The sequence below is a fragment of the Sorex fumeus genome, unplaced genomic scaffold (assembly GCF_029834395.1).
Source record: "Sorex fumeus unplaced genomic scaffold, SorFum_2.1 ptg000001l, whole genome shotgun sequence".
Lineage (NCBI taxonomy): Eukaryota > Metazoa > Chordata > Mammalia > Eulipotyphla > Soricidae > Sorex > Sorex fumeus.
The window spans coordinates 1,452,688-1,475,773 of NW_026606058.1; the positions used below are offsets into that span (position 1 = coordinate 1,452,688).

At 49.3% G+C, this 23,086-nt stretch overlaps 1 protein-coding gene across 3 annotated transcripts; it reads right to left on the minus strand.

Moving 5' to 3' along the window:
* Positions 1 to 6,594: 6,594 nt before the first annotated feature.
* Positions 6,595 to 21,732, minus strand: ANP32E (acidic nuclear phosphoprotein 32 family member E). 3 transcript variants are annotated; one of them, XM_056111445.1, is made up of 7 exons: positions 21,590 to 21,696; positions 20,241 to 20,390; positions 17,591 to 17,713; positions 15,896 to 16,061; positions 14,352 to 14,554; positions 9,506 to 9,551; positions 6,595 to 8,501 (listed from the first exon to the last, which is right to left on the minus strand). In XM_056111445.1, the coding sequence occupies exons 1-7, from the start codon at positions 21,641 to 21,643 to the stop codon at positions 8,440 to 8,442; spliced, it is 804 nt and encodes a 267-aa protein (XP_055967420.1). In that variant the 5' UTR covers positions 21,644 to 21,696; the 3' UTR covers positions 6,595 to 8,439. The 3 variants fall into 3 exon arrangements, with proteins under 3 accessions (XP_055967420.1, XP_055967342.1, XP_055967498.1); XM_056111367.1 differs by having other exon boundaries at positions 6,595 to 8,504; positions 21,590 to 21,693; XM_056111523.1 differs by lacking the exons at positions 6,595 to 8,501; positions 9,506 to 9,551; positions 15,896 to 16,061 and having other exon boundaries at positions 14,369 to 14,554; positions 21,590 to 21,732.
* Between the last annotated feature and the right edge of the window lie 1,354 nt (positions 21,733 to 23,086).

The following is a 23,086-nucleotide window of genomic DNA, read 5'->3' on the forward strand; positions in this document are numbered from 1 at the left end:
TCCTCTGTGTTTATTTGTAACCTCTTTCTTTGTGCTCTGCTTCCCCAACCGGGCAATCACCTTTATCTCCTAATCAGACTCTGTTTACTTGTGAGTATTGCTTTTCTCTTCTCCTTAAGTCCTTTGCATAGTTAATTCAGAGCCATGTCTTTTTTGTGTAGACACAAATAGACAATCATTGCTATCCTTTTGTGACTTGGGAATTAATTGACTCCGAATAATATTCACTTGATTTAAGCCTCAGTTGCCCTTACTTCGTAGCACCTCAAAAGCAGGGTCCTGAAAAAGAACTGGATGAACCCAGGGCAAACTGTGAGCTACCCTGGCATCGAAATGGGCTAGGCCTGGGGCTAGAGTGCTAGCACAGCTGGTAGGGCATTTGCCTTGCACACGGGTTCAATTCCCAGCATCCCATATGGTCCCCTGAGCACCACCAGGGGTAATTCCTGAGCACAGAGCCAGGAGTAACCCCTGTGCATTGCCAGGTGTGACCCAAAAAGAATAAATAAATAAATAAATAAATAAATAAAAGAAATGGGCCAGACAAAAGCGCCAAAATACTTAACTATAAATTAAGAGCATGGTCATGGACAAATTCTGTTATGATCCGGGGCTGGAGCGATAGCACAGCGGGTAGGGCGTTTGTCTTGCACGTGGCCGACTCGGGTTCGATTCCCAGCAACCCATATGGTCCCCTGAGCACCGCCAGGAGTAACTCTTGAGTGCAGAGCCAGGAGTAACCCCTGTGCACCGCCGGGTGTGATCCAAAAAAATTCTGCCATGATCCAAAAAGTAACAACTAGACTAGGACCTTGCTAGGGTTAGGAAAGATTAATCTGGCCTGAGCACTGTAGTCTGAGATCTATAGCGAGATGTGCCCAGGAGAGCCACCCGACAAACTTAATGTATCTCTTACTGTATCCACACAAAATAACTAATACTAGCACTGTAGCACTGTCCTCCCATTGTTCATCAATTTGCTCAAGCGGGCCCAGTAACATCTCCATTGTGAGACTCGTTTTTACTGTGTTTGGCATATCGAATATGTCACGGGTAGCCTGCCAGGCTTTGCCGTGCGGGCGAGATACTAATAAAAATAAAAAAGATCTAACTCCCTCCCGGTGTCACCACTTCCCAGTATCACTGTTGCAAGGGCAAAAGGCTGTGCTGTTTGCATACTCAGACCTGACGCTCACTGAGGGTGAGGCGCTCGGGGGCGGGCTGGCAGACCCGCATGGCTCGGCTTGCACCCTTACTCGAAGCAGAGCTGTGGTTGTGAAGCTCGCCTGGAGTCACTGCAATTCTCACGAAGTGGGCACCAAGTCCTCCCAGCTGTCAATCAGCAGTTTTGAGGCTGTGGTGTGTGCACACACCTGGCAACAGAGTGGTCAAGAGCGTTTATGCTGTCCACCCAAAAGGAGAGAGAACAAAAGGGAATGCCCTGCCACAGAGGCAGGGTGGGGTGGGGGGATGGGGGGTGGGAGGGCTACTGGGTTCATTGGTAGTGGAGAATGGGCACTGTGGAGGGATGGATACTCGATCATTGTATAACTGAAACCCAAGCACGAAAATTTGTAAGTCTACAACTCTACCTCGTGGTGTTTCTCTAATAAAAATTTTTAAAAAATAGATGTAAGCTATTTAAATTGAAAAAAAAAAGTAGAGTTCATGCCTACTTCAGTCAGCTTAATCAATGGCCAAAGACTTGAAAACACAATCAATCAATATAAGGAGGATAAAGCCCTGTATTTACACCGCTAAAAGAAAAATGCTTTTAGTGCAGAGAGATTAGTACAGGTACAGAGAAATAGTACAGTGGGGAGAGCGCTTGCCTTGCAGGTGGGGATCGATCCACAGCACCCAATAAGGTCCCCTGAGCACAGCCTGTAGGGTTTGCTCAGGACCAAATGGTGACCAGCTGATGAGATAGCGACAATCCCAGAGTGAAAAATCACCCTGCCCCCAGCACAGAAGATAGGACTTACGGCTCATATGGCGACAGGAAGTCACCGGGTTGCCTTTCATGCCTCCTCACATCCATCCCCTACGACAAAAGACCAGACTAAGCGCACTAGTCGCACTGGTCTGTTCCCACCCAAAACAATTTAAAATCCAGGTTAGCCTCTCCCAGCGCACCGGCCTCACCAGGGCCCACCTCAATAAACTTCTATTTCTTCATTTTACTCATGTCTGCCCTGGCTGAGGTGAGTGATCCCTGAAAGCAGCGCCAGGAGTAAGCCCTGAGCACTGCTGGAGTGAATCCAAAACAAAGGGGGGGGGGCGGGAAATGCTTTCTGAGAGCTATTATTTAACAGAAAATCCTGGTATCTTAAAATCGAGACATATCCCCAGTTTTTTTATAAATTTATTTATTGAATCACCATGGGAGCAGTTACAAAGCTTTTGGGCTTAAGTGCCGGTCACCCAATGATGTAACACCCGTCCCCTCACTAGTGCCCACCCTCCACTACCCAGTATACCCTCATCTCACACCCTCCCCCTACCTGTGGGGTAGATGACTTCCACATTTTTCTCTCTCTACTTTGATCACATTCAATGTTTCGACACCAGACCCACCATTATTATTTGGGATTTTACTCCAACACTCAGATCTGCCGAAAAGGCAACCGTAGACAATTTGTGTTCTATTGCTGGTCATGAATAACATATGCTGTCACGCGATTTTGGAATTCCGAAATTTTAACAATTAAATCCGGAAGGACTTCTGCCAAAACCTCTGGATTCCAAGATTTATTCCTGAGTCTCTGAGATCATGGCCTTTAAGCAGCTTGATCAGGAGCCAACGAGGCCATTTGTGGGTTCCACCCCCAGCCCGTGAGGCACCATATTTTACTTTAGAAGAAAGAGGCCTTTTCTGCCCAATTCTGAGTCTGTATTTTAAAAGACATCAAGAAACATGAATGTCCAAGAAATGACTCGCCTCAGTTTTACTGAAGTAACTAGTTGTTAGTATTAACGTTTTTCTATACTCACACCGATTAAAATATAAGCCCATCTTCTTTTTATTTTTTCTCCCTTTGGCTTTTTTGGTCACACCCCACGAGATGCACAGGGGTTACTCCTGGCAGACCACATTGGATGCTGCAAATCACACCGGGTCAGCCGCAGGCAAGGCAACCGCCCTCCGGCCCATTTCTGGAGTGTTGTAAAAGTCTTCTACTCTAAATTTAAGATTGCCTTTCCTCCCTTTCAGGGCTCCAAAGAAACCTCTGGTACAAGAGGAACTAAACAAATATTCTCTTGAGGCTCATTTAACAATTCCAATAAACGATCTATATATATATATATATATATATATATATATATATATATATATTTGCTTTTTTGGGTCACACCCGGCGATGCACAGGGGTTGCATTACTCCTGGGAGTGCTCGGGGGACCCTAGGGGATGCTGGGAATCGAAACCAGGTTGCAAGGCAAACGCCCTACCTGCTGTGCTATCACTCCAGCCCCCCAACAATTATCATTTAATGTCAACTTCCTCCAGGGCGGGAGACCTTTTTTTGGGGTGGGGGGTGCTGAGCAACATCCGGCGATGCTCAGGGGTTCCTCCTGGCGTTGCTCGGGGCCGCGGGGATCGAACCCGAACCCGAACCTCGAACCCCGAGCCCCGCGCCCGCCTTCAGGTCGGGAAACGGGAACGCCCGGAGACCCCCGGCCGCGACCCCGCACTCGTAGGCGTGAACCGGACCCAGCTCCTTAAACAGGACCAGAACCGAACCCCGAACGCACGAGGTCCCGGGGGGGGGGGGTCTCAAGACGCAAAGGGGCGAAGGAGGAGGGGAAACAAAGCGGGCGAGGGGCGTCCCCGCTCGCGCCGGGGGCGGGGCCGGAAGGCGGAAGCGGAAGCGGGGCACTTCCGCCGCCCCAGGGCGCATGCGCGGGCTTCGCAACTGTAGCGAGACCTGCAACTGTAGCGAGACTTGCAACTGTAGCGCTTGGGAACCACGCGCCTGGCGGAGATGAGGGCGGGCGGGGATGCCGCGTCCAGACACTCTCCTCGCCACTTTCTGCTCGGATCCGCATCAGAAAAGCTTGAGCACGACTTTGGGCCGCAGGACCCGGAGTCAAATGAGTTCACGCTCTTAGAGTAGCGCAGTCTTGAGACTCGAGAGTCCTTGGGGCGCCTTGTGAAAATGGGACCGCCTGGGGGCTGGAGCAATAGCACAGCGGGGAGGGCGTTTGCCTTGCACGCGGCTGACCCAGGTTCGATTCCCAGCATCCCATGTGGGCCCCTGAGCACCGCCAGGAGTAACCCTTGTGCATCGCTGGGTGGGACCCAGAAAGCAAAAATAAATAAAATAATAATAAAATAAAATGATAAAATAAAAAGGGAGGCGAAAACTGCTGTTGACTCTGGGTCTGGGCAGGGCAGTGCTCCCGAGGCCCGTGACTGTCACCCCAGAAAGATCAGTCCGAGCAGAAAACTGCAGCAACCTCGGTCGATTTGTTGCAAGAACTGGCAGCAGTGACGCTGTAGTGCGATGGATCACTCTCCCCAAGAGGGTTATGACTCTCTCATAAATCATAAAGGTGGTAGGTACCTAGTAAGTTTTTGCTTTTTTTTTAATTTTGTGTTGTCTGAGTCACAAGTGCTCAATCAGGGGCTGAAGCGATGGACCCGGGTTCGATTCCTCCGCCCCTCCCGGAGAGCCCGGCAAGCTACCAGAGTATCTCCCCCGCACGGCAAAGCCTGGCAAGCTCCCCGAGAGGTATTCAAAATGCCAAACACAGTAACAGCAAGTCTCATAATGGAGACGTTACTGGGCCCGCTAGAGCAAATCGATGAACAACAGGAGGACAGTGACCGTTGTCTGAGTCACACCTGTTGATGCTCGTTACGCCTGGCTTTGCACTCGGGATCACTCCTGGTAGGGCACAGGTATATGGGGTGTCAGGGAATGGGCTGTCGGGGATCGAACCCCGGTTGTCTGCATGCAGGGCACCAGCCCTACCCCAATGCCGACTTGCTGTAGATCTCAGTTGTCTGCATGTAAGGCTACTGCCCTACCCTAATGCAGGGGGATGGGATGATGGATGGGATGGGATGTTCAATGCTGAGGACCCCAAGTCAGAAGAGAAAGAGACTTGCAGCCCCATTTGCTGAGAGGGTCTCCCTATTATCCTCTAAAGGTGGGCTGCAATCTATGTACAATCTTAGCAGTGAAACAGGACATACAGAAGTAATTGGCAAAAGACAAGACAATCAGTGCATCCTTCCCACGTGGTATGGCCTTCAGTTGCCCAGAGGGAAAACGGTTGGTGTCAGTATATCTGGTGTCAGTATATCACTTGGTGCGGCCTTCAGGTGGGTGTCCCGGCACTCCCGTAAATCCAGCGGGCTGGTGGGTCCTTAACTCCGTTAACTGGGGTCATAGGTTCTCCCTCCATTCTCTTGTTTAATGTAGGGGGTCAGTTTCAGTTTCTCAGTCTCCCACCACATTTTCTTAATTTTTGTTAGTTTCAGAATTCTCATTACACACAGCTTATTTGTCATTACAGTATGAAATATATCAGTGTCTCATGTCTTTATAAATACTCCCCAGGAGAAAGCTTCATTTTGTGATTTACATTCTGTGATATAACCGGTTCTTCAAGTTAGGTGCTGTTCAATAGGTTAGTAATAGGAGTTCTGGGGCAGTCCCCTGAGAACAGGCAGGTTCTCAAATCTTAGGCTGATTCTGACATGGAAGAGGAATGCAGTGATAGAGTCCTATTATTAAGCAACAGCTGCAGAATTATCATTGCATGGAGAAGACTACAGGGGCGTTTTCCAGCACTGAAAGACTATCATGGGGCCAGAGCAATAGTACAGCGGATAGGGCGTTTGCCTTGCATGAAACCGACCAGGGTTCAATCCCCGGCATCCCAGATAGTCCCCCAAGCACGTCCAGGAGTAATTCCTGAGTGCAGAGCCAGGAATAACCCCTATGCATCACCGGGGTTGTGACCCAAAAAGAAAAAAAAAAACAACCTATCATATCTGACTGCCCAAGGACTCAGCAGTGCTTACAAGTATTTTATGTCAGTCTTGCACAGAATTGCTTCATTAGCTAACGCCCTAATAACTCTTGTGTAGTTCTACCATTTTCTTTAGCCAAAGAGAAGAGTCACTGATTTCTTAAAAGACATAAGTAGCAGGGGCTGGAGTGATGGTACAGAGGATTAGGCACTTGCTGTGTACACAGCCAACAAGGGTTGATCTAGAGCACCACATACGGTTAACCAAGCCCCACTAGGAGTGATCCCTGAGCACAGAAGAGGAATAAGCCCTGAGCACCACTGGGGATGACCACCCCAAAAAAAATCCCAAACAGGGCCAGAGTGATAGTACAGCGGGGAGGGTGTTTGCCCTGCACACTGCTGACCTGGCATCCTATATGATTCCTGAAGCAATGCCAGGTGTAATTTCTGAGTGCAGAGCCAGGAGTAATCCCTGAGTACCACTGGGCATGACTCAAAAAGCAAAAAAACAAAACAAAACAAAAAAACCCAAACCCCAAACATTTAAGTTACAGCAGTAACAGGAAAAAAAAGAAACAGTCATGAACAGCAAAACAGGAATACAACATTGTTTTTAACACTGTCATGGCTTTATTCAAAACACAGTTGCACAAAAGTATTAACTTCAAAGTTTTAAAAGGACAGTTTTAAGGAATTTAACACACTATATACATTCTGCCATACAAGAGCATTAAAATAGGACCAAAAACTTCTACAAAATATAAAACCCACCCTTACTTATCTGCATGAAAATACCACCCACAAAACTAAACAAGTCTTAAAAAGTTATCTGAAGGGTCTAAGAGTTTTTTCAAGCAAAAAACTTCTAATTTAGATTGCATAATACAATGATTGATAAAGTCAATTGTTAGCTTTAACATTTTAAAAGCATTTTATGATCTTGTATACAATGTAATGAGAACACATACTCAGGACTAAAATTGGGCATTTCATTTAGTTAAAAGGAACAAAAAATGCTAGCCTTTTGGATACTTCAATACTTCCACTAAACTAATCCCAAGAATCTGAGTTCAGTCAGCTGTGCATCTTTTTTTAGTTGATCCACAAAAATTCATAGTTTCTACTTTAAAACCCCAAGTCATATATTTAAAACAAAGAAGCAATACTACACTTAGTAACTTAAATGTGCTCCGATGTGGTAGGGAAACTTCAACTAAGTTGACACTTACTTTAAAAGTACATTCAGAACAAAGATAAAAAATATTGAGATGCCAAAATTCAGAAACAAATGGCCCTGAACACTGAGTCACCACTGGGGCTGACTTGTCTTCTCACGAGGCCTCCAGGAGCCACCGAGGGAAACACACACACTCAAGTAGCTTTTTAAATGCTATTTACTTGAGGGGGAAATAAAGTTTAATATTTAGAATATTTTCCCAATTGTCCAGTATATTTCAATTAATTCTGAAAAACGCTGATGCTAGTTCTAAAAGCCTCTTTCACTTTTCTTTCTTCATCCCAGTGAGAGTGTGTCCGTGCAGCTAACCCAGAGACACTTCCCAAGTACCACGGCGCTGCGAACAGACACGTCTCAGAAGACACTCGGTCTCCCTCATTAGCTCAATTACAACCGAGATGGGTATGAAAAGGCGGTTGAGGTATAAGATTTTCCTGGTTTTCTGTAAGTCACTAAAAAAAGTTTTTTAAAAGAGTGCGAGAAGGGACATGATCATAAAGGAATCAGTGATTGGAAAATAAAGCCCACATACTTAGAAACAAAACAACCGTTGGCATACCAGGCTCTTCAAGTTAGAGAAGAACTGGCCACTTATCTGGGAACTTATTGTAAGTGATCCTTCCTCCAAAAATAAAATCTCATTAGCCACCTAGTTAAAAGATTTCAGAAGCCTCCACAAAACCCCAAACTATATTGTACAGAACACTTCCTATCTAGACTGTGCCTACATGAGTTTCCAAGATATTGATGTAACAAGAACAGCCCCCCCCCAAAAAAACAAAACACACACCATTGTTGCCTTCAAACTAAATTGCTCTGGGTTACTGCTAAAAAAATAAAATCACCAACCCATCATTTAAGAAACTCTTTTAAATACTTTAGCCAATTGTGATTTCTGTTCATTTATAAATAACTTTAAATCTGTAGGCATGAAATGCACCCAACTACGGTGACCCTGAAATAGAAAAAGTACGATTCTAAATAAATTTGCTAGGGAATTTCACAATGTGGCCAATGGAAATTTTTCTCTGACATACAAGATGATCATTAACAAGCTAGTAAATTTTACTTGGAATGATAAGGCAAAAATAGTAAAACCACGCTTTTCCTATAAAAAGTTACACATTATTATCTGTAGGGATAGCTATTGTACATGAAGTAACAAAGAAGTCAGCATCCTGTGCCGGCTGCCAGGGGACCCGCCTTCCTTCCGGTCTAGTCATCCTCGTCCTCTCCGTCATCCTCAACATCTCGTTTTCTTTTTTCCCCTCGGACGCCTTCTTCCAAAGGAAAGGAAAGTTGTGAAATGATCTTAACGCGTGGATGCTAGTTAATATAGTGAAACAATGGGCTATATCCTCTTAATCTGTCCATTTCGCTGTATTGAATTTAAATCTGTAAATGACAACTTGGCAATGCACCCTTGTGGCCAAGTCATGAAATACAGATCAAGAAACTTAAAGGGTTTGCCGTTATTACAAACAACAATGTTCTGAAAAAGGAAAACAATGCCACAGCGCAAATCTAGAAAAGGCATTATCAAGGGTTCACGGATCCATAAGGCTTCACAAGCTCCAAGAGACCTTGAAAATTAGTACCGGGGGGGTCGGAGCTGTAGTACAGCAGGAGGGCGTTTGCCTGCACACAGCCAACCCAGGTTCAATCCCTGGCAGCCCATATGGTCTCTCCAAGCATCCTCCAAGCACCACAGGAGTCACTCCTGAGTGCAGATCCAGGAGTAACCACCAAGCATTGCCAGGTATGGTCCCCACACCAAAAATTAAAACGAAACAAAACTGAGCTCATGGGCTCATTGTTCCACTGTCACTTTAATGCGTATTAAAAAGCAAATTTCACAGTTGTCGGGCGGGGGTTGGGGGGATGAGGGGAATTGAGGGGGGAGGGAAAGAGAAAGAGAGAGGAGAAAGAGAGAGAAGTCTATGCCATAGAGGCAGGCAGGGGTGAGGGAGGCAGGCAGGAGGGATACTGGGACACTGGTGGGGGGAAATGTGCACTGGTTTATGAATAGGTAATTAAAAAAAAAAAAAAGCAAACGTTGTAAGTTGGTTGTGTGTTTTGGGATTTCTTTTTGTTTTGTTTTGTTTTGTTTTGGGTTTTGGCCCAAACCCAGCTGTGTTCAGGGATCACTCATGGAGGGCTCAGGACCACATGGCATGCTACTGGGATTGAACTGGGTGAGACACACGGACGACAAACAGCCTACCCACAGTACTATCTCTCCAGGCCCCAACATCCTCAGCCCTGTATAACATCAACTTACCTTCTTCTTCCCCTTCTTCAACATAGTCGTCATCATCTTCTTCATCCTTGAAATTCATGTATTGTTTGAGAATGAGTAAGTCATGACATGATTCATCACTTTGATAATACATTCCAACGAAAGCAAAATGACTGGCGATTTTTGACCACTTCTGCCTGAATTATTAAAACCTTTGCAAACTTCCAAAGCAATCTCCTTTCTTTGTAAAGCTACAAGTAAATCGATTTTATTTATGAAACTAAGCCATGCTTCAGCCCGTGCAATTCGGAAGTCCGAAAGCAATGGAAATGTCCTTTGCTGGGTCTTTGCTGCCTGACTAGCCCCCGGAACTCCTGAGCACTAGAACTATAACCACTGAAACTGACGACTACATGTTCTACTTACCTCATTTTTAACTCACTTAAAGAACCAAACATGCCCACCACTAATAGTTAACAGAGCAACTGTGAACTACTTCATAAGCAGTTTTCCATTTTAGGGTCCTGGCGAGATAGGACAGCAGGGAGGGTACTGGCCTTGCACACGGCTGATGCAGATCTGATCCATGCCACCCCATAGGGTCCTCTGAGCCCTGCCAGGAGTAAGCCCTGAGCACTGCTGAGTGTGGCCCAAAACAAACAAACAAACAAACAAACAAAAAAGCCTTCCTGAATACCTGAATCCCAGCCCAGAGCTCAATGTCCACATCAGTCACTGCTCTCTCTGGGCCCCAGTTTTCAGATCTTAGTAATCACCTAGAGAGATCTGTAAGTTCCTCCTACTCTTAACTATCTGCTCATCCAAAGAATGAATGTCAATAAATATCACAATAAGGCTCGACTGATATTCTCCTGGAAAGATTCTAAATGGCTGACTTAGTTGGTCTGGGTTTTGGGGGCTCCCACAGGCGAGGTAAGCATTGCTTGCTATACAATGACCACACTCCTGGGCCCAGAACATAGTCCTGAAACATCAGGACCATGTTGTTTTTAATTTTGCAAACTACAACATGAATCTCAGGCCCCTAGGAATTTTTTACATCTCAACAATATAACTAAAGCCAAGAGATCTTAGCTTCTCAAAACTAGCCTTCATTTTAAAGATCCAAATTGTCTTACCACAGTGAAAAGCTTCTGGTTTCTACAACTCAGATACAACAATGATTTAATGCTGAATACATTATCTGAGATTTTGTTCTATACTTCACCCTGCAAACTAGTCACTATTTTCCACTATTCACCAAAATATAACCATCTGCAAGCAGTCAAAGAGTATTTTATTTTAAATTTTTTTTTTAATTTTAATTTTGGCTTTTTGGGTCACACCTGGCAATGCACAGGGGTTACTCCTGGCTCTGCACTCAGGAATTACTCCTGGCGGTAGCTCAGGGGACCATATGGGATGCTGGGAATCGAACCCGGGTCGGCCGCGTGCAAGGCAAACGCCCTACCCGCTGTGCTATCACTCCAGCCCCCTCAAAGAGTATTTTAAATTATTTAACATGCTTAGACTTAAAGGAAAATTTCTGGCAGAGAAAATAAAGCCAAATACAAAATAACAAGCGTCCAAAATCTTACTACGTAAAATGGAAAAGAGTACACTGATAAAAACTGAAGAGTAACTTTCTCTTTCCTTTGGGGAGGGGGGGGGCACTCAGCAGTGGTCAGGGCCATCTGGGGCAGCTCAGATAAAGTCAGGGTCAGCAGCATACAGGCAAGCACTCTAACTCCTATTTCTCCACCCCCCCCCCCAATTTTTTTCCCCTTGACGTTTTCAGGTTCTTTTTATCCTCTAAATTCTTAAAGTTCCGCCTTCATTACTCTAGAGCTCCTATTTCAGAGGTCCAAACAAGTCTTTTTTTTTTTCTACTCCAGTTTCGTATTTAAAATGGTATCAGAAGGGCCGAAGAGATACTACAGCGATAGGGTCCTGCCTGCATACAGGTTTAATCCCATATGGTTTCTCAAACCCTGCCAGAACTGATCCCTGAGGGCAGAGCCAGGAGCAAGCCCTGAGCACAGTCCGAAATCAAAACCAGGAACATGGCATCAGAGGCATCAGAAAGAAAGGTCAAAGGCATGGAACTCATTCTTGCATGTATGAGCCCCAAGAGTCTGCACCCCAACACCATCCAGGCCTTAAGCACTGCAAGGCTTAAGACCCGGCTCCAATCTGCTCCAGCCAGCGCAGCTCACCCAGTAATGACAGGAGCAGTCCGGGGGACCCCTGAAAACTGTCTGGATGCCCCCTCCCCAGCTCCAAACCAAAATTATCAGAGAAAAACTCATTGAAAATATTACCTAACTAACCAATGTCAAACTCATTTGAATAAGAACACTAGCAACTTCAAGGAAGAAATGTTACTTTAACAGTAAAAAAGCATTGTAAGTTATGAAAACAGGGCGGGAGAGATAGTATGAGGGGCAAGGGGGGAGAGCTGGCTCTGCAGCTGGCCAGTGCTGACCCCTGGCACCACCATGTTCCTGAGAGCAGAAGCCTTGCGTGTGCCTGGGCATGGCCCAAAAGCAAAACAGAAAAAGGAAAGCGACAGGAAGGAGTGACTGTCCATGACAAATTTGAAATTCTGCAGGAGGCAACTCTAAAGAATTCAAAGAAACAAACTGAGCTGGGGCTATCTGCATGCGGGAGGCCTGCCCCTCGCAGATTCTGAGTGGAAGGGGCAAAGACACAGGGGGCAAAGACACAGGGTCTGGCCTGAAAACAGACAGCCACTGTGAAGAGAAGTGTCAGGCTCGAGTGACAGTACAGCATCAGGGCGCTGACCTCACACACACAGGCCAGCCCTGATGCTCCCTCGGCCTCAGAGTGAGCCAGAAGTGACCGGACCGAGCATCACCAGATGTGGCCCCAACACACAGGAAGAGCTCATGAGGCATCTATGGGTGGTGACTGCACAACCGCCTGTTGTGAAATTGCACGTCCTTGAGTCTAAAATCAGAACTCTTCATTCACTCAGTAAAGAAAGGAAATCCTGGGGGCAGAGTGCAGAACAGCAGACTGGGTGCTGGACTTGCACATGGCTGATCCGTGTTCAATCTCTGCTATCCCCTGTGGCCTCCCAAATCTAACAAGAGCAGAGTCGGGAGTAAGCCCTGGGCACGGCGGGGCGTGGCCCAAAATCAAACGAATGAAATTAAATCCAGAGAAAGAAAGTCACTTCAACAAGAGTAAATAGGGAATACATCTAACCAGAAAAGCAATATGGCTTCTGTGATCATTTCAGTTGGTACCGTGAAGTGACGCTAGTGGGAACAGGGACCGTGTGCCAACAGGCCTCATATGTCCCGGACAGAAGGAAAGCGATGGTTTCCTCCAGGCAGGACCAACACCAAGGGGACACTTCTTAAGCCACACAGAGACCCACTAGAGAGCTATCCAAATGCTTAAGCAAGAATCAGGGAAAAGGAAAGTCAGGGAAAATTCTTTAGAGTTGCCTCCTGCAAAATTTCAAACCGACATCTCCCTTGAACACATAGCTTGCTTGCTTGTCTCCATGAACCTTCGCTTATTGCTACTCTGGGGAAACCTGCATTCTCTCCCGAACACAGAGTTCTCTCTCCTGAACACACAGTTCTTTCTCTCCAATTACATCTTTCATTAAAAATTATCTTGCTTGGGGCTGGAGTGATAGCACAGCGGGTAGGGCGTTTGCCTTGCACGCAGCCGACCTGGGTTCGATTCCCAGCATCCCATATGGTCCCCTGAGCACCACCAGGGGTAATTCCTGAGCGCAGAGCCAGGAGTAACCCCTGTGCATCACCAGGTGTGACCCAAAAAGCAAAAAAAAAAAAAAAAATTATCTTGCTTCACTAAAAAAATAAAAAATAAAAAAAAATAAGGAAGGAGAGACAGTAAAGTGGGGAGGTTGCTTGCCTGCACAAGGCCAACCCAGTTCAATCCCTGCCATCCCATATGGTCCTCCCAGCCCACAAGTGACCTATGAGAAGAGAGTCAGAAGACCTGAGCACTGCCAGGTAAAAAAATAATAACAATAAAAATAATCAAAGACAGGAGCTGAAGCAATAGCACAGCAGGTGGGGCGTTTGCCTTGCACGCGGCTGACCAGGATTCGATTCCCAGCATCCCATATGGTCCCCCGAGCACCACCAGGAGTAATTCCTGAGTGCATAAACGAGGAGTAACTCCTGTGCATCGCAGGGTGTGACCCAAAAGTGCAAATAAATAGATAATCGAAGATAAAAATAATTAAAAGAATTAGAGAAATGTTTTCCTACCTAGAGCCAGCAACTGTAACATTGTAGCACTGTCCTCCCATTGTTCAGAGATTTACTGGAGTGGGTCCAGTAACATCTCCATTGTGAGACTTTGTTACTGTGTTTGGCATTTAAGATACATCATGTAGCTTGCCAGGCTCTCCCACAGGGGCGGAGGAATCGAACTCCGGTGGACCAGGTCGGCTGCGGGCAAGGCAAACGCCCTACCCACTGTGCTATCGCTCCAGCCCTAGCCAGCAACTACTTTATAGAAATTATCCTGTGGAACCTTCAAGTCTGTGAAGCCTGTATCATTTCAGTTTAGTAAATGCAGAAAGTGAAGCTCAGAAACATCTGTACAATGTTTCCACTGGGGGAGAGAGGCTCACCGGGACAAACCCATGCTTGCTACATAGGAGTCCCTCCGGTGTCACGGGGCCCCTGGAACAAAGCTGGAGGAGCCTGAGCACTGATGAGTGTGGTCATGGGTGGCCGTGCCCAGGGTGGAACCGAGGAGGGACCCTCCCACAATGCTAAGACTGCTCCAGTCCACTGAGCTCTTTCTCCAACCCACTTCAAGTCCTAGCTCTGTGCCTATACATTGTGCAAGACCCAAAAGTAGCATCATTCACCTGAATTTCTTCCTTCATTAAGTAGGAGAGGCCCACTTCCTCTTCTCCCTCTCCCAATTCCGAGCCTGCATCCTCGTCTTCATCGTCGTCGTCGTCATCGTCGTCATCGTCATCCTCTTCATCATCCTCTTCCTCGTAACCTTCCCCACATCCATACCCAGGGCCAGCTTCATCTTCCTCTTCATCTTCCTCTTCATCTCCATCTTGAATAATATTTGAAGAGGTCAGTAAATGGTGGAATAAATGCTTCTTGCTAGGAGGATGAACCTCGCCTCCACCACTGAAAACTTTCCGGGGGGAGCAGGCCACGGTGATGCTGACGGCTTACCCCTTGCTCTGCACTCAGGAATCACTCCTGGCAGGGCTGAGGGCCCCACACTGATACCAGGCATCAAATGTAGCATCGGCTGCGTGCAAGGCAAACGCCCGCCCTGCTGGACTATCACCTTGGCCTCATCACTTCACACTTTCTAGCTAATCACTCAATTTCCAGGTGATTATCCACATCTACTATTTGAGAAAAAAATGGTCCCCAAATGCTGGTTCTTTTCCAAACAGTTTTCCAAAGGTCACAATGAACTATTGCTATGTCCTATAAACACTTCAAAGCAGACTTTCCCATCATTCCCTATTTTCATTCTGTTTTCTGGGGTCTAATATAATGTGCCGACCCCTCCTCTGTCCAGAATGGCCCATGCCTACTCCTGCCCGGCCATCATTCCCATTTTTCTCATATCACTATTTGGCTGAGTCGGCTTCTTCCAGGGAACGACGACTGGATGACCGGTAACAGCGCACCACGACTAACAACGGCCATTCGTCATCTGCTGTGTGACCAGGTATCTAAAACGCGCATGTCCATGATTCAATTCTAGAACGCTTCCTTCGTAAACCCCTGACCCTGCCAATTAAAAGCCTCGTCCCACCTGCAGACACTGCCCAGCCCCCTCGACCACCCCGCTCCAGTCTACTCTGGGCACCTGGCACCTGGCCTCATGCAGGGCGTCGTCTTCGTCAGCTCCTTCCACTCAGAATGTTTTCAAGGCTTATTCATGTATGAGGAGTGAAATATGAATGAGTTCTTTCCCCGCTTTCTTTTTGGGGGGTGTGTTTGGAGTTTGGGGACTGAGTGATATCTACAACTGGCGTCACTAACACGGCACCGTCACCTCCCGTCTACCCAGCAGCAACTGACATCTGAACTACTGATACTGAAGCTGATTCCATTCTTTCGCTATTAGGACCAATGCTAAAATGAATGGGGGACTTTATCTGAAATAAGCATCGTGAATGCTGTCACTTTCACTGGGTGGCAGCAGCAAGCTTCTGCAGATACAAATTTTCAGGAAGCCGAATACTATGACAGATAAATTCTCCCAAAGCTACTAGAAGTCTAAGAAGAAACAAAAGACAGTGGCCCTGGGTTCTTAGCCTCCCCCCCTCTCATTAATACCTGTTCTACTGGTATGACTAGCAGGTCTAATATAATGTGCATAGCTAGATTAAAGACTGTAATTCCGACACATTCACACGTCTGAAATTACCCTCATCCTCCTCATCCTCCGTGTCTGGGGCTTCATTATCCTCCTGATCGAATCCATCCAAGTACGTGATTTGCTGCAGAAGCTCAAAAATACTTTCTCTGTAATCTTCCAGGTTTGTGATCTCACAGTTAAACAAGTCAAGACTTTTTAAATTTTTCAGATTTTGCTGGAAAAGCAAAAAGTGAAAACTTACGTTCAAGATTAGGATGCCACATGAACTACTTTCTAATTCATAATCCAAAAAAAATACATAAAATCAAGAGAACGATTTGTAGAAATCATTTTCGGTTTGTTGAAAATTATACTAAAGGGCTATTTATTACAGTAACCACAGTGAAGTCTTTTTTTTTTTTTTTTTTGCTTTTTGGGTCACACCTGGCAATGCACAGGGGTTACTCCTGGCTCTGCACTCAGGAATTACCCCTGGCGGTGCTCAGGGGACCATATGGGATGCTGGGAATCGAACCTGGGTTGGTCGCATGCAAGGCAAACGCCCTACCCACTGTGCTACCACTCCAGCCCCCACAGTGAAGTCTCTTAACGAAGTTCTGGCGTGTGACACGCATTTGGGCACTGCTTAATGCCTAGCACCTTACTAATCCCCTACAGCAGGTAGGGCCCTTGCCTTTTAAGTGGCTAACCTGGTTTCAATTCCCAGGACCCCCACATGGTCCCCAGAGCACCGCCAGGAGTGACTGCTGAGCACAGAGGCAGGAGTAAACCCTGGGTTTGGTCCCCTCCAAAATATAAGTATTACTTGTAACGGCACTCAATTACAAATAACAATAAAAATAAACATTAATATTTAAACTATGAAAATCACCCAAATAAAAACAAAGTTGCAATCTTCCACTAACTTATTTTCCATGACTTTACTCTCCCAATCTTTATTAAAAATAAAAAAAAATCAGAGCAACCCATTTTCAAAGTTTTACTCCACCTTCATTTTCTTCCCTCAGAGCAGAAAATAGAAAGAGCAAAATAATGAATTAACTTAGAAACTTAGAGGAGGCGATGATACAGCGGGGACGGCACGAGCCTTGCACACACCAACCAGGGTTCAATCCCTGGCATCACATAAGGTCCCAGAGTCCTCCAGGAGCCGGAGTAAATCCTGAGCACCCCTGGGTGTGCCCCCAGCCACTCAATTTTTTTTTCCTGAAAGTTTTACTCTGTTTCTCTCTGTGTGGGTGATCAAAGTCATGTCTCACACACCACGACTAACTTCACACCTTCCAGCCACATCCTGGCCTCAAAGTCCCACTCTAAAGGAGAAGAAAGAGGCCTGTGAATCTCAGCCTGGGGTCCTTTAAAAACGCCGCCGGCTGGAGCAACAGCACAGCAGGTAGGGCATTTGCCTTGCACACGGCAGACCCGGGTTCGATTCCCAGCATCCCATAGGGTCCCCCGAGCACCGCCAGGAGTAATTCCTGAGTGCAGAGCCAGGAGTAACCCCTGTGCATTACCAGGTGTGACCCAAAAATGCAAAAAAAAAAAGTGAAAGGGAATAAATAAAAGTGCCCTCGAATGCAAAAAGCAGACTGGAAAGAAGCTTCTCAGGCACTGGAGAGAGTAGCCAACCTACCCCAGCCCTACAGAAATGGCCAAAACCCCAAAAGTAACCAAAACACCCATAAATACATCCCGGGAAATTCAAGTACTCTCTCCGGAGACAGACGGTCCGGTCCCCCTTACCAGAGCTTCCACGGTGCTGAGGTCCTTGATCTTGTTCCCGCTCAGATTGAGGTAGGTGAGATTGGGGCACTTTTCGGCCAGGACCTCCAGGCCTCCAGAAATGATATTGTCACTGAGTTCCAGCTGTGAATGCAATACCAAAGCTTGTGAAGGCCTGGGCGGTTTAAAGATCACTAACCCTGGAGCAGAAGCCATGGCACAGCAGAGAGGACGTTTGCATTTGAACAGGGCCAGGCCGGGTTCGATCCCAGCACCCCAGGAGTGATCCTGAACATAGAGCAAGGTATCACACCGCGAGTGTAACCAAACACAAACAAATGATACTATGATACTACGAGTGTAACCAAACACAAACAACAAAATTACTAAGTTGCAAAATTACGAAATCTATCAACTTAAAAGTAGGTTGTCTTCAAAAAGCACCTGAAGAGGCAGGCAGGGGGGTGGGGTTTGGGGGTGATGGGAGGGAACCTGGGGACACTGGTGCCGGGAAGTGTCCACTGGTGGAGGGACGGGTGTTGGAACACTGTATGGTTGAAATCCAATCACGAACGGCTTTGTAATGTTCTATCCCACAGTGATTCAATTAGAAAATTTACAAAATAAATCAATAAAATAAAAATAAACATAACTAAGAGCTACGACAAAATTCCCCTTAAAGCCTAACAAGACATATTCCTTTATCAATGAATTCATACTCTCCCGGGTACTCATCATCCAGACTAACCTGCTGTCACTTATTGGTAAGATTCTTAAGAAAGTAAAATGATAAATCTACAATTGGATATAGAGGAAATCAATCATATTTATTAAAATAGCAGCCAAAAGAACAACAAAATAGGCCAAAATTTTCTAAAAGCAATTTCTAGAATCTCCCCTCTAAAATATATTGCAATAAATAAGTTACAAGCTAAGCCACAGAGATAACTGAAAATGACATATCTGATAAAGGACTATTATCCAAAAATACACTTAAGAAAATTTAAAGCTCAGTAACAAAAATAAATGAAGACCCTAATCTAAAACTGGACAGCACAGACAGTACAGAGTTTAAGACCTATCTCTTACTATGGAGCTGCAAGGAATGATAAAATCTGGTAATTCAATACAACTCGGGTGGAACTGAAAAATATTATGTTAAGTGAAGAAGGACAAATACTGGATGCTCTCACTTATCTGTAGCAGGATGAGTTAATACAAATATCAAAAAGGGCATGCCTAAATTACCCTTCACACGAGATTGTAGAGATGGAAAGAACAGGGAAGCAAAGAAACGGAAGGGAGGAGAAAAATGAGACAGACCAGGAGCCAGAGAGAGAGTCGGGTAGGGCATTTGCTTTTGTACATGATGACCCAAGTTCAATCCCAGCACCCCAAAGAGTCCCCTGAGTCCTACCAGAGTGATCCCTGACTGCAGAGCCAGGTGTAAGCTCTACACACTGCCAGATGTGGCCCCAAAGCAAATAGAAGAGGCAGACCAGAGGTCCACAGGGGTAGGGGCCAGGGGCAACGGGCACATAGGTGGTATACAAGGGTGGCATATCTATATATCAAAACCAAAGGGCCAACACTGAAATCAGGAGATGCAAGTTACAACCAAACTTTAAAATGTGTCTGTCAAGGATGCAGGCTGGTCGAGAGCGGGTGATCTGGGGACACTGGCGGAAGGATGCTGGCACTGGTGGCGGGATTTTTATTGGGACATTATATGCCTGAAACTCAATCATTAATGTTTGTAAATTACAATCCCTTGAAAATTTTTTAAATAAATTAAAGGGGAAAAAAAGGCTGTCTTCAAACCAAACCCAGACTTGAGTCTAGTTGTGTCAGAATTGGATTTGATGTTCCAGATAAATGTATTAAATCCAAACTCATGTCACAAAGTGACTTTATTATTGAATTTAAATTAAATTTCTAAAACCAATGATTCCAAAATCTGCCCTACCTTGATTCTTGAGGTTTGTTTTGTTTTGGGGGGGCGGTGGGGCTTTGGGGCTACACCTGGAGGTATTCAGGGCTTATCAGGGAACACTTCTGGGTTCACACACGATACTGAGGACTTGAGGGACCTTATGGGGTGCAGGGGATCAAACCCAGGCCAGTCGCTTGCAAGGCAAGAGCCTTGCCCACTGTGCTCTCTTGGGCCCCCACCTTGCTTTCTTAATGACAATTTAGCAACTTCTCACCAAAAGGCAGACGGTCACTTCCTCAGACAAAAATTAGACATGGCAGGTCATGGTACCTACTACATGTGCTTTCAAATGCAGAGTGCAGAGATCAAGACCTGGCCTGGCCAAGCCCACAATAGGTCCCAGTTCAAGCTCCAGCACTCAAGCACCCTGCAAAACACAACTCTAAAGGCCTGGGAATAGCTCAAAGGACCAAACACGAATATGCATGGAGAACTTCAGGCCCCCAGAACACGCAAATTTGGTCCCCAAGTACCACTAAAAGTGGGAGGCACCAGCCCCTGCTGACTGTGGCCTGATAAATCAACCAATTCATCAATACTTCAACAGACAGCGAGGGACCAGAGAAGCACGGAGGCTTTGCATGCGGGAAGTGGGTCCCCCTGGGCACAGAGCGAAGGCCAGCAAGGGCCCCAAACACAGCAGGCAGGGCACAACCCACGCACAGAGGCAAGACTTACCTTTCGCAGTTTATTCAAGCTGGGCAGTCTGGCCAGTGAGCTGAGCTCAACGTTTGCCATGCTCAGAAACTCCAATTTCTTGAAAGTGTCATTGAGGCCCTCGATCTCCCCGTTCACACACAGGCAATTGTCCAGGACCAGCTCTGTCACCTGGAGAGGAGGAGACACGCGAGGGCTTGGTTGCCAAGGAGGGGCTGGCCCGTTCTGGCCCGCTCAGCCTGTTTGCTGGCTTGGGCCGCGGAGGGCACTGGACGGATGTCAGGAAACCCGTCTTGCCACTCGGCCAGCTCGGCCACCGCCGGGCCCCGGCCTCCATTTGCGAACTGGGACTCCGGAACGACACTCCGGAGAGTCAACAACACGCGGCGTGCAAAGGCGGCGAGCGACGCGAGTATCTGAATAACTGCACCCCGCAACAGGTGGCACCCAGCACCCCCAGCCCGGCCCGCCCGGGGATGCAAGACGCGAGCGCGCGCGGGGCGCCAGGGCGCGGGGCGCAGACCCCAGGAGCGCGCCTGCCTCCCGCGCTCTTGGAAACGCGGTTTTCAGCCTCCCTGGTGGAGCCCCCCGACTTTTTCTGGGGTGACCCTGAGCGGCGCCGGCTTCCTCCGTCCTGTCCGCCGGCGACCAGGAAACAGAAACTTCCAAACCCCTGAACCGCGTCCAGAAAGCTCCCGGGCTCCAGCTCCGCAGCGCTGGCCTGGCCAGGGCAGCTGCCCAGCGCCGTGCCCACCGCCAGCGTCCCCGGGGCCCCCACCCGCGCGCACCTGCACCCTCCCCGCGGGGCGCCCCCCGCCCGATCGCGGCGCGGGCCCGGCCCCGGGGCCACGGCCCGCACCGCCCCACGCGGGAGCGGGTCCCCCGGGGACAGCGGCGCGTCCCCGGGCGCGGGGCGGAGCGGGGCCGCGCGGACGCCCCTGCAAGTTGCCCGCGCGCATCGCGCCCGTCGGGCGCCCCCGAACGCGGCCGGGACGCGGGTGCGGGGCGCGGGGGCCCGGCGAGACCGCGTCCCGCGCCCCCGGCCCGCCCGGCCCGAGCGCGGCCGCCGCCGACCCGGGTGCGGCCGGCGCGGGGCGCGCGGCTCCCGGGGCGCCCGCGGCCCGCGTGGAGGTCCCGGGCGCCCGCGCCGCGGCCGCAAAGTTGCGGAAACTTCCACGGGGGCCGCGGGGCGCGGGGCCCGGCCCGCACCCACGCGGCCGCCGGCACGGGCGCCCCGGGATCCCGGCCCTCGCCATCTTAGGCGCGGGTCCGAGGCCCGCGGGCGCGCGGGGAGGCGCCCCCCGCGCCGCCCCGGCCGCGCGCGCCCCCGCGCCCCCCGCAGCCACGTCCCGCGGGGCTGAGTCACTCGCCTCCTCCGGGGCGCGGTTCCGCAACTCCAGGTGGATCTTCTTCTTCATCTCCATGTCCTCGCGCGGCTGCGCCCCCCCGGGGACCGCCCGCGCCGGGGGATGGACGGGAAGAGCCGCCGCCGCGGACGCCCGCGCGCCCCTCGCGCGTGGGGCCGAGCGCGCCGCGAGCGGGGTCCGAGGAGTTGGGACCCGAACTCGGCGGCCCCCACCGCCTGGCCCGCACCCCCGCGCGCGCGCACGCACGCACGCACGCACGCGCCCCCGGAGCACCCCACCGCCCGCCCGCGAGCGCCCACCCGCGCACCCCGACGCGCACGCCGCGACCCACGGACGCGCGCGCCCCACCCCCGCGGCTGCTGTCCCTTCAATGGCCGCCCGCACACTGCGCCTCCATGACACGGCACCGGCGGCCCCCTGGCCCGCGCCCCGCCCACCCCGCGCGCGGATTGGCCGAGCCTGCCGCGTCCCGCTCGCCCGTTGGGCCGCTCGGCTGTCGCTCGGCCTCCGGGGCGGGGCTGAACCCGAAGCGCCGCGCCTATTGGCTCCGGGCAAGCGCGCAGTCGCCTCCGATAGGCCGAGGGCGCTGTCCGTCTCGGGGGCGAGGAGTTTGAATCCCAGCTGCCCCGTCCTTCTCTTTGTGTGCTTGGCGCGCTTTCCCCGGCGCCGCCGCGGCCCCTCCGCTGCCCCCCGGGCTTGCGCTTCGGTGTGGGGGCTTCTCTCCCGAGTCGAGGCGGGGAGGGCGTCCTTCCGACGAGCCCACGTAGCGGCACGTGATGTGCACCGGTTTTAAAGCGCAGCTGCTGCCCGCACGTCGGAAGAGCTGGCCCTGCTGGCCCTGCGCTGCCAGGCGGGCTTGGGTGCAGCGCCCAGCCGGGATGAGGATGCTGGGGCTTCGCTTGCTCCCGGTCCTGCGCTCGGGGACCGTTCCTGCAGGTCATCGGGACGCTAAACCGGGCAAAAGGGATGGAATCGGGTCAGCCGCGCGCGAGGCCAGCGCCCTGCCCGCCGTGCTGTCCCTCCGGCCCCAAGCAAGACTGGTGTTTCTGACATGCAACTCGGAAGGACCGAGTGATGAGAAAAGCATGCACGTTAGACACCGCTAAACTGAGCAGCAACCCTAGAGCCGGAGTCGCAGTGCAGCGGGTGGAGGCCCCTCACCCTGCGTCCGCCCCCCCCCCCCCCCCAAACAAAATGCACAAACTAAATACAACAACCCTGGAGGAATTGTGCAAAAATTGTTGGAGACTAGGAACCAGAAGAAAAAGAAAAACGATCCACATGGAAGTAGCACCACTGTTCTTTTTAATTTCCTTTTGGTTGCTGCCCATGGGATCACTTCACTTGATCACTTGATGCCCCGTTATTCATGGATTTACTCCAGTAACGTCTCCATTCATCCCTGTTGCGTGGTAGCCATAGCCCAATGGCATCTGCTCCTTCTAGGAACATGCAGAGCCTCAAACCGATCATTCAGGGTCTTGACGAAGAAGTCTGACC